Genomic DNA, 12022 nt, shown 5'->3' with positions numbered 1-12022 from the left:
TTCCCCCACTCTCTCTCCTAGGTGGCAAGTAATCCAATATATGTTAAGTACAATATATGCATATATATATTTATACAATTATCTTGCTGCACAAGAAAAATCTGATCAAGAAAAAAAAAAAACTGAGAAAGAAAACAAAATGCAAGCAAACAACAGAAAGCATGACAATGCTGTGTTGTTATCCACACTCAGTTCCCACAATCTTCTCTCTGGGTGTAGATGGCTCTCTTCATCACTGAACAACTGGAAGTGGTCTGAATAATCTTATTACTGGAAGAGAGCTCACGTCCATCAGAATTTATCACCATATAATCTTTTTTTACATTCTCAAAATTATGAAGGAGAAACTAAGCATCATTCACAATTTGTAACAGAAACTGTATTTTAAAAGATTACAGTACAGTTAAAGTTGACACATCAAATTACTTAAATCTTTGATTTTTGTGAGACTAAACTATTTCTACTCTTTATACATTAAAAACTGGAGGATAATAGCACTCTCCCCTAGCATGTTTTAATTATACTAATTAGATGGATGCCCATCAATTGGAGATTGGCTGAATAAACTGTGGTACATGAATATTATGGAATATTATTGTTCTGTAAGAAATGACCAACAGGATGATTTCAGAAAGGTCTGGAGAGACTTACATGAACTGATGTTAAGTGAGATGAGCAGGACTAGGAGATCATTGTGTACTCCAGCAACAATACTATATGATGATCAATTCTGATGGATGAGGCCATTTTCAACAAGGAGATGGACCAAATCAGTTCCAATAGAGCAGTAATGAAGTGAACCAGCTACACCCAGCAAAAGAACTCTAGGAGATGACTATGAACCACTAAATAGAATTTCCAGTCCCTCTAATTTTGTCTGCCTGCATTTTGGATTTCCTTCACAGGCTAATTGTACACTATTTCAAAGTCCGATTCTTTTTGTACAGCAAAACAACTGTTTGGTCATGTATACATATATTGTATTTAATTTATACTTTAGCATATTTGACATGCATTGGTCAACCTGCCATCTGGGAGAGGAGAGAGGGGAAAAAATTGGAACAAGGGGTTTGGCAATTGTCAATGTTGTAAAACTACCTATGCATATATTTGGTAAATAAAAATTATTATTAAAAAAAATTATACTAATTGGAAATGCAAAAACAGCTAAAAATTTGTTGGAGGCAGCGGGGGGGGGGGGGGGAAGGATGGTACTTTCTTTTCTTTTTGCTGAGGCAATTGAGGTGAGGTTAAGTGACTTGCCCAGGGTCACACAGCTAGGAAGTATTAATCATCTGAGGCTGAATTTGAACTTAGGTCCTCCTGACTTCAGGGCAGGTGTTCTATTCACTGCACTGTCTAGCTGCCTCTGGATGGTACTTTCTAAGTAAGGAATATGTGGCAGATATAGCAATTAATTAGGAATGTTGATAGATGATAAAATTCTTTAAAACTATAAAAGATGAAGAGCTAAGAAACTATAATTGTAGCATACAGGTTTCTAACAGTTCACAGAGAACAGTTTGTCTTCTTCAAATACAGATTGATGTACATAGAATAATTGTTTTTTCCTTTTGGAAAAATCCTGAAGGTGTGGGTTTAAAAATTTAAACAATGAAAAGGTTCTAATCAATTGTAAGAGTATTTAAAAAATTTCAATTATGCAAATGAAATAGTGATAGCATAATTTCCTTACAAAAGGGTAAATCTGAGATTGATATCTTGTCTTACTTTTAACTGAGGAACAATATGCTGAAGTATTATAAAAAAATTGTGCCCAGAGTATCAAGAGAAGCTATGAAAACAGGCTCATGAAATTATAACTATTATTTCAAGTAGTACTAGCCTTATACTTGCTAATCTACTTAATTAGCAAGATTTAGAGCTTATTGTAACTTAACTAAAAATGTCTCTCGATGGAAAAAGGAGCCAGTTGGTGTCAAAGTGATTTTATAAGTGCTCCAAATAATAAAATACTTGTTATTTCTACTTGTTGATGAAAAAAAAATGTTCTCTCAACTATCTAGAGACTTTTATTTTGAGGGAATTAATTTAATAATCAATATTAAATGGTTTCACTGATAATTCGATTTCCATTTTATTGGGTTTTCAAAAATTGTTTAATGGAAAAGGAAGGAAACAAGTATTTATTTATTTAATGCCGACTTTGTATCAGGCACTATGCTAAGTATATGTCATTTGATTCTCACAACAATCCTGTAAGAAAGGTACTATTATTATTCCTATTTTACAGATGAGGAAACTGAGGTTTAATTAAGTTAGGTTGAGTCACTTGCCAAGGGTCACATAGCTCATAAGTATCCAAAGCTCAATTTGATCTCAGGTCTTTTGGAAGTTGAATTTGAACTCAGGTCTTCCTGATTTCATACAGTTCTCTATTATTAAGCCACCTATCTTTCTAAGTTTGTTTAAAGCTTTACATACAGATATTGGAAGAATAAATTTGTCCTAAAATCATTAATATAGTATAACCAAATCCCCACTATAAAGTCATGAATTCCATCCCACTGCAATGTTATTTAGCATTCATTATTTAACTAAACTAGTCTTTATAATGTTCTTTCATTATATTTTCACAAAATCAATCAAAATTTTAGGCAGATTATCCATGTATATATATATAATTTTTAAACTCATGTTAAAGCTTGAAAAATGCTTCTAGAATATCAAACTAAAATAATTTTACTTAATAGATAAGAAATTTAAAAGTAATCTGCAGATGAAGATATTAAAAGTAAATATGGATCAAATGCTCAACTTTCCTTGACAGAGGTCTTAAAAAAACATCAAAATATACCTGCTTATTATTAGAAGAGGAGCCACAATTGTAGTAATTAGTTTTTTCAGCCATAGTGATTCTTAAAGACTATGGAACAGATTGCTCCAGTAGAAGAATCATACCCACTGAAAACTTGAAGTAAGAAATAATTAAGAGTCATAATACAAAGCATCAATGAGTGATAAAAAGGCTTAGAATAAACTCAATATAAAAGCTCCAAATGTTTTTTTTTTTTTTAATTTGAAAGAATTTTTGAGATAGGGCAATAAAAACTAGCTAAGTCAAGAAATCTGTTAGTATTCTAAATTTTCTAATGTTGAAAAGAAACAGGAAACTGAAGGAATCCTACAGTAATTTTTTTTTTTAAAAGAAGAGTCCTTCAATTCAACTCTGTCACCTATCCTTCAAAAAGATCTCATTTTCTGAATAAATTGTTCAGTGTATACATTTAATAAAAAAATCTGTGCAACATTGTAACCAGTGGAACAAACTCAACAAAATCCTCTTTTTTTTTTTTTAGAATTCTACTTCAAAATAATCTAGGTATTCAATTAAAAAGTAGATACCTCGAAATACTTGAAAAGAACACGGGTGAGTGTTTCTCTGAAGTGGGAAGGACACAGAACAGATTCAATAATCACAACTCGGCGGTCTCTGGGATTCACCAAGAGATGTCTGAAAAACAATGAATTTTAAAAGATTACCAAATACATTTAAAAAATGACATTTTGAGATTTTCTTCTGTATTAAGAAATGGTTGGTTGGTTGTCTTTTGCTCTTGAAGAGAACCAAAATCCCAAAATGAAAAGTCAAGTTATAGTATTTCCGACTATGGCTAATCAGACCAATACGAGCGTGGAATACTCTGCTACAGGCTGGACACAAATAATCTATATGAATATTTGGGTAGCTCCTCTAATTTTGCACACTTTGTGTTTCTCCTTAGTTAATTCAATTCTGCTTTATTCAGAGCACAGCACCTTCTCTGATAAGGGGATGCCACGCTAGGCAGTCTTGTGCCAGGGTTTCCCATGTCATACAATCAATTCTAAAGTTTTTAAGATATACCTTGACAGTGTTCTTGCATTGCTTTTTCTTTTTTTCTCTCTATATTTGCATGTGTGTATGTAAAAATAAAAACTTTTTTTCTGTGATGGATTTTCTTGTGGTATATGTCTAGTGAGGACATCTCTGGATTAAAGGAAATAGTCAATTTTAGTCACTTTTTAAAAGAATGATTCCAAAATGCTTTTCAGAACTGTCGGTCCCAATCATAGTTTTGTTGATAGTGTATTAGTGTTACCTGTCTGCCTGCAACTCCTTCAACACCAACTATTAGCATTTTTTTGTCATCTCTGCCAATCTATAGGGTATTAGGTGAAACCTCAGAATTGTTTTGATATTTGCAATTTGGTGCAATCTTTCATATGGTTAATAGCTTGCAGTTACTCTTTTAAGAACTGTTTGCTCCTAACTTTTAATCACTTATTCATTGGAAAATGTTTTTCATCTTGTTATTTTCCTGATTAATAGCTTTTTTCAGCTACATTGATTTTGTTTATGTAGAGGTTTTAAAATTTCAAATAATACAAACTGGCTACTTTTGGGGGGGATATGCTCTGTTCCTTATTTAGGTAAGAATTCTATCCCTTGCCACAGCTGTGAAATTACTTTTTTTTTTTTTTTTTTTAAATCACATTGAGGACTTGAATTTATGTCCTCTGGTTTATTAAATTTGGGGTTACTGAATTCAATTGATTGTTCTGATTTCTTCTTCTTCTTCTTCTTCTTTTTTTTTTTTTTGCTGAGGCAATTGGGGTTAAGTGACTTGCCTAGGGTCACACAGCTAGGAAGTGGTAAGTGTCTGACACCATATTTGAACACAAGATCCTCCTGACTTTAGGCCTGGTGCTCTATCCACTGCGCCACCTAGCTGCTCCCTTTGATTTCTGATTCTTGAACAAATCTATTTTCTCCCATTGATCAACTTCTCTATTCTTAAAACCAGAATCAGAAAATTTTGATGATTATTTTAATGATATAATTTTAAAATTATATCTTTAATCCTGTGTTTATATGTGTGTATTTACATGTATATACACACATAAACATAATTACATGCATACATGTGTCTATATGTAGGTTTATATGTGTATTCAACTTAGTCATTTGATTTTAGCTATACTACAGTAATCTTTTTTGCTAGGATTATTTTACATTTTTGCACCATTACTCCTTGGTGATACTGATCTGTAGTTCTCATTCTTTCCCTTATCTCTCTCTGCTTGAGATGTGAAGGCCACATTTGCCAAATAAAACAAGTCTAGTGTTTTCTTTTCCAATTTTTTGAGGATAATTTATGTAATATTAATTGTTCTTTAAGCATTTGATAGAATTCCAAAATTACTTCCCTCTCCCCTTTAATAGGTGTTTTACAGTTTGTACAATTTCATTTCTTGAGTGGTTTAAGATATTTGTTTCATGTTCTTTTAAATTATGTATTTTATGTTTTTGTAAATATCTATCCATTTCTTTAAAATTTTTTATTTCTGGGGCAGCTAGGTGGCGAAGTGGATATAGAGCACCAGACTTGAATTCAGGAGGACCTGAGTTCAAATATGGTCTCAGACATTTAACACTTCCTAGCTGTGTGACCCTGGGCAAATCACTTAACCCCAGCCTCAGGGGGAAAAAAAAATTATTTCCCAGCATGTAATTATATGTAATAGGTTCAGATCATTTTAAAATTTCTTTTCTGTTATGATTTTGCCTTGTATTTTTTAGCAATTTGATTTGTATCTCATTTAATTAGCTTAGCTTAACATTTATTGATTTTGTCTTTTCAAAGAAAGAATTTTCCAATTTTGTTTATTAATTCTATATTATTTTGTTTTCCACTTTACCAATTCTTTCATTTTCAAAATTTTATCTCATTTTCCTAATATTAGGAGGGTAAACTTTACTTTAAAACCAATGAATGTGACACAAAGCAATCAAATATTACTGACAGATATTATGTTCATGGTTTAAAAAAAAAAAAAGATATTTGCTAACAAAAGAAAAAAGATACCTCTTACCTGAAATACAATGTGTGGATGAATTCCTTTAGGTAGGCATACAATTCTTCAGTGTTAATATTATACTGAACAACTTTAATAGACTGAAAAATATTAAAATGTTATCAGCAATTTATAGTTGAAAATCATTCATTTTATAGATTTGAAAGATACTTTCACTTAATCATGAAAATTTTAGTTAAAGCTTAATGCATTCTTTTTTAACAAATACAATTAATTGGTGGTGAAAGACAATGTAGAAATTTTATTAGGTATCTCATTCTTTTGTAAGTCAAAAATATTTAGAAAAGTACAAGAAAGAAATCCAAGTTAAAGTGGCCATCCAGTTACATGTCAGCAGGATTTCTTTTGACTATAACATTACAAAGGAAGTAAGTTTCCTATAATTTGAAAAACAATTCTATAGGATTCTCTTTATTATTTAACATAAGACAAATACCAATTACATGTTTAGTTTATATTAAGAATTCCTAAAAAATTAAGAAATTGCTATATGATTTTAAAAAATTTTCAAGAACACATATTTTTTCACTTGGGAACAGGAAATATCATGGAAATTAATTTTAAAATGGTACTAACCTTTTCCAGATTAAAAAAAGAAAAACCTATGCCAAATAATTATTGGTCATCTACTTTGTATTCTATTGTACTATTAAGGAATTAAATAAGTACCTTGGACACTCCAGCTTTCTTGATTACACTAGGGATTATACATCTTGGACCAGTTTCTCCTGCAAATCCACACCTGAAAATTATAAATTCAAAATATTTTCAAACATTTTGCATGATTTTCAATATAATTCAATACAATATAATGCACATATTATATAAAAAGAGATGAATAACAAATCAATAATGTTCCCTAAAGTCTGTAGAAAGGATTTCTCTAAAAATTTCAAAGAAGCAAGAATCAAAGCTTTTGGATAAGGTTTTTTTTACTCACTTTTCAAGAGTCAGAAAGACCAGTGTCTGAAGCTACAATGTTATTACCAAGGGGTATGATCTTGGGCAAATCACTTTAACTTTTCTGAGATTAACTTTAATCTTTCTAAGTCTCTTAATCCAAGGATCAGTTTCTTCATCTGTAAAAGTGATCAAAATATTTATTCTTTGTCTACTTGATTTGTCAAACTAATATCAACATGATTAAATGAGATAATTAAAATGTTCTGAAAATCTTAAAGTATTATACAAGTTAACTATTACTAACTACTTAAATTAGTATAACAGAAATTAAACTAGGTTGAGTTCACTTTTTAAAAATTGTTTATTGTACAATATTACTCTATTGGTCAGTTTCCAAAGAAAACAAAACCATTTTACTTTACTTTTAATTAAATGTTGGACAATGGAAGATACTAGCCTATTAGAACCTGGAGGGACTTTTCAGAATATCTAATGTAATTGTTTCATTTCAGGAATATAGAAATAGATTTAGAAAGTGAAAGTAAGTATATTTCTCTTGATCCTGATATTTACTTGTTATTTCAGTCAGAAAATTTTTATCACTTATTTTTTTTTCCTATAGAATTTTCTTCTAGTTCTCATCTAATATGCTTCAATTCTCTTCTCCATTCATTCCAAATCTTTTGAAATGTATTGTTTTTCTGTACTCCTCTTTAGTCTATTTCATCTTGAAGTCATGAGAACTGGTTTCAAATTCTAAATCTTACACTACATCTATCATCCCAGACTACTAATTTAATTTTTCTAAGCCACTTTTTCTTTCTTTTTTTTTTTTAATTTATAATTTTTTTCACAGTATATATGCATGAGTAATTTTTTTTATAATATTATCCCTTGTATTCATTTTTCCAAATTATCCCCTCCCTCCCTCTACTCCCTCCCCTTGATGACAGGCAATCCCATACATTTTACATGTTACAATATAACCTAGATACAATATATGTGTGTAAATACCATTTTCTCGTTGCACATTAAGTATTAGATTCCGAAGGTATAAGTAACCTGGGTATAGACAGTAGTGCTAACAATTTACATTCACTTCCAAGTGTTCCTTCTCTGGGTGTAGTTATTTCTGTCCATCATTGATCAACTAAGCCACAGTTTTTCTATAGAACCATACCATCTACCTCACAGAATTTATAAGAAAAGCTCTTTGTAAAACATTAAATTACTATGAAAGGCAAGCAATTATTTTTCCTTTGTTCTTGCTGTTTTTTATGATAACTATCTTTTTCTTGATCTGTCCCGTTTATTTTTTCACTTGGTTATCCTCATCCCTCATATAATATTAACTAGACTTTTTAGAGATAGTATTTGTTTTGCTTGATTATGCATAATTGTTATCTATTTTTTTCTTTCCTTCCCTTTTTTTTTTAATGGAGGGGTGATCGCATTAGAGAGAAACAAAAAGTAGGGCCTCTGGAGATATCAGTCTTTGTTGTTCTATACAGAGACAATCATTGAGGAATGCATCAAATTACCTGGTTTCTAATATAATTTGCATAATATATTAATATATTTCTTATTATAACTTTGGAACTAACACTTTTATAGATGATAGTGATATAAGAAAAAAAATTTCTGGCATTTATGGGCACTTTGCAGTTTTCAAAGCACTGTAATTGGAATGGGCATCATCAGTAGGGCCTTTGTTAGGTCCTTCTTGTTAGCTAAGAGCAGAAAAACAAGATGCTGTTGCCCACTTTGTCATAAATTGGATGCAATTATGCACCCAGCCAGGTGGAAGGAGCTTGGGTCCTGATAACAGGTTGCAGGCAACTTGGGTCATGCTACATGTTTCCAAAATTTTGTTTTGACAAATTCTGGCCGATGGTTAAAATGTAAACATTTGGGAGGAGATACCCCTTTTTCCATAAATACCCATTAGTTTGACCACCAGTTCCTTGATGGTACTTGATTTCATTCTGCTTTTGTGGCAACAGAGCCCCTTAGTTTGAGAAACCAGTCTGATTGTCCTGGTTTTTTAACTATCAAACCTGCCCTCCCACTGCAGTAAAGACATTGTCATTTGAGCTTTATGGCCCCTTGAGGCAGGCTAACCTCTTATAGATGAGGAATGTGAAGTTCAGAGATAACTGATTTACCTGAATAAGGGATTTCAGTTTAACTAGCACTTAAACATTTTACGTATGATACTGTGTTAGGTGCAGGGAATACTGTGATAAAATAAGACTAAGTATTTGCCTTCATGGAACTTACAAATGTAGAAACAAAGAAAATACATGAATGCAAATGACATGAGTATCAATGATTTTATAACAAGCACAACAGAGAAAGATCAATTTAAAACCTTCTAAAAACCCTAATCTACCAAACTATGCTGGTTGCAGACATCATTCTGATTTTTTGTTTAAACTTTAAATTCAATTTTCTTCCTGATCAATATTTTCACTTATAGTTCCTGCTTGGCTTTATCACTGCCACCTAAAACTAAATCTCCTTACCCTTTCCTCTGGAATTCCCATCTTCATGATATTCCCATCACCCAAAGGGGCATTAGAATGCTCCATACCTTCAAGGCATGCAATTTAGATCTTAAATTACATTCTGATCTTTATTTAATATATTATGGCAATTATAAAGTCCTGTGGATTTAAAAATTTTATCACAAATTTATTATTTATTTTTAGCATTTTTTCACCTAAACTTTGAATTTCAAATTCTTTTCCCCTTCCACTCCCTGCACATGTCCACAGAGAAAGACAAAAAATATGGTATCAGTTATACATGTGAAATAAAGCAAAACATAATTCCATGTTAACCACATTTTTTTAAAAAGCAAGAAAGGAGAAAACTATTCAATTGGCATCCATAATTCATCACTTCATCATGAGTCCTTTGGAATTGGTCTTGGATCCAAATCTTTCATAGTTGATCATCATTACAACAATGCTGTGTGTACAATAATCTCCTGCTGATTCTTTTTCTTAGTATTTCTTGAATATGTCTTTTCTACAGGATTACTGAATTTCAGGATAGAGGGACCTCCATTGTTTTTGATTAGTTCCCCTTCTCCATTTTCCACAAAAATTCTCAAAGTCATTTCCACTGCTCATTCAAGGTTTATTTGATGAGCTTATACCATTGTATGAGAAGCTGTGGAGAATTCATAAATGTATAAGAAAATACTCCCTATTACTAAGCAAATCACTTACCTATTTCTGGGTCTCAGTCACCTACTCTAAAATGAAGGATTTGGACTAGATTATTTCTTTTTTTCTTTTCTTTTTTTTAAAATATTTTTTTATTTTACCAGATATATGCATGGGTAATTTTACAACATTGACAATTGCCAAACCTTTTGTTCTAATTTTTCCCCTCCTTCCCCCCCCCCCCTCAGGATGGCAGGTTGAACAATACATGCTCAATATGTTAAAGTATAAATTAAATACAATATATGTATATATTGGACTAGATTATTTCTAAGGTCTCTTTGAGCATTTTAGAAATTATCATTCACACTCCCAATTCCTTTAAACAGTCTTATAGATTTAGAGCTGGAAGCCTCTTCCTGTCCTGATCATGGGCTTCAAGCTCTCTAACAATTGTCTCCTTATTCCTCAATTTTAATATACATAAATACATACACAATACAATTTTTCACAAAAATCCTTTATTAAATGACAGAAAGATAACAAGATGTTCAAGAATGTTAAAATCGAGCTAGCAACATTTTATGTCCTGTCTCCCTAAGTTCCTTGACGGGAAGGAGCTGAACCTTAGACCTCTTTTTATCTTCAGCATCTAGCACAAGTAGGACATGAATATTTGATGAGGAGGTTTTTTTCTCTCCAGTCAGTGGGAGCAAGAGGATGGGCGAGGGTAGAGATAATTGCTTAGCATACAAACAAACAATATCGATATCATCATGGCATCCCTTTGAAATCAATGCTGAGATGAGAAATCTCAGAAACAAGGGCAAGCAGGTTAGCTTTGAAGCTACAGGTTGGTGCAGTGGACAGAGCACCAGCCCTGAAGTCAGGAGGACCTGTGTTCAAATCCAGCCTCAGACACTTAACTCTTCCTAGCTGTGTGACCCTGGGCAAATCGCTTAACCCCGATTGCCTCAGGGAAAAAAAAAATAAAAAAATAAAAAAAGCTACAGGTTGAACTTTGATACCAAAAAAAAAAAAAAAAAAAAAAAAAATTAAAGCAGGTTGAACATAATCTTGTTCTACCACGGATCTAGAAATAACCATTTTGTGCTGTTCGAAATAATTTTTTTTTCCGAAATAAAAATTAACTAAAAAGTATCTATTTGATACATCATCTTCTAGCGTAAACAGCTGCATTGAAAGGGTGGGCTTCGACCCTTCTCACTTTCAGCGCCCTCCCCTCCTATTTATGACGCACATAGCTCCCTTTGTTTATTTGTTGGGATGTGGTCGCCCCCCCTAGAGCGTAAGCGCTTTTGCCTCTGTACGCCCAGTTTGGCACAGTGCCCCGCATAAAGCAGGGGCCTAAAAAATCAAGGAATTAAATCATTAGTTTTGTTATCCCCCTTCCAAAAGACTCCAAAGGAACCAATTAGGCCGAAGCCAGGGTAGCGGTGAATCCGTTTTCTCGCCACCCTCGGGGACAAGGCCCGGATCCTACAGCCCGGGCCTTCTCTAGGCCGCCCATCCCCGGAGGGGCGCCAGCATCGGGGAAAGAAACTGGGTCACCGCCGACTCCAAAATCAAAGTGGCGGGGCCCGGCCGACTCACTTAGTGAAGGCTTCACCCAAATCGATCACTACGGCCGTCTTCTCCCCTCCGCTGCCCAGACCTTCGTAGAGCGGCATGGCTGCAGGCAAACCCAGAAGCAAGGGACCAAGTCAGAGATCCTCTCGGTGAGGGACAATGGCCGCCGCTGAGAGTCCTGGACTGCAGAGAAAGGAGGGCCTTCTGCTGTCGCTGGCGCAGAAAAGTCGTGTCATTCCGGGGGCCTTCCCTTTCCCCGACGCAGAAAAAATTCGTATAGTCAAGGCCCTTTGCGCTGCTATCCCGAGGTCCGCCACGGCCGCAAGGAGGCTTATCCAAGTGCCTGAAGGCAGCGTTCGCCAATTTCCTTTTGCACCGCGTCAAAAGGAAGCGTGCAATACCTCGGGGAGCTATCTGGCCCGGGGAGTTGAGGCTCGCAGAGAAGCGTCCATTATGCCCAGAGAAACTCATGGAAA

General features: G+C 33.5%; 1 protein-coding gene across 1 annotated transcript in view; it reads right to left on the bottom strand.

Annotated features, from left to right (window-relative positions):
* ACTR10 (actin related protein 10) overlaps positions 1–11820 on the bottom strand; it is a 34156-nt gene extending 22336 nt beyond the window's left edge. The window contains exons 1-4 of the mRNA XM_074290222.1: positions 11571–11820; positions 6550–6622; positions 5878–5960; positions 3367–3475 (exon numbers count right to left, since the gene is read on the bottom strand). Of these exons, the coding sequence (XP_074146323.1) occupies positions 3367–3475; positions 5878–5960; positions 6550–6622; positions 11571–11647 (342 nt within the window). The 5' untranslated portion in view covers positions 11648–11820. The remainder of the gene's footprint in view (positions 1–3366; positions 3476–5877; positions 5961–6549; positions 6623–11570) is intronic.
* Positions 11821–12022: the final 202 nt, after the last annotated feature.

The sequence above is a fragment of the Sminthopsis crassicaudata genome, chromosome 2 (genome assembly GCF_048593235.1).
Source record: "Sminthopsis crassicaudata isolate SCR6 chromosome 2, ASM4859323v1, whole genome shotgun sequence".
In the NCBI taxonomy this organism is placed as follows: domain Eukaryota; kingdom Metazoa; phylum Chordata; class Mammalia; order Dasyuromorphia; family Dasyuridae; genus Sminthopsis; species Sminthopsis crassicaudata.
This window is presented reverse-complemented; position numbering and strand designations above follow the sequence as displayed.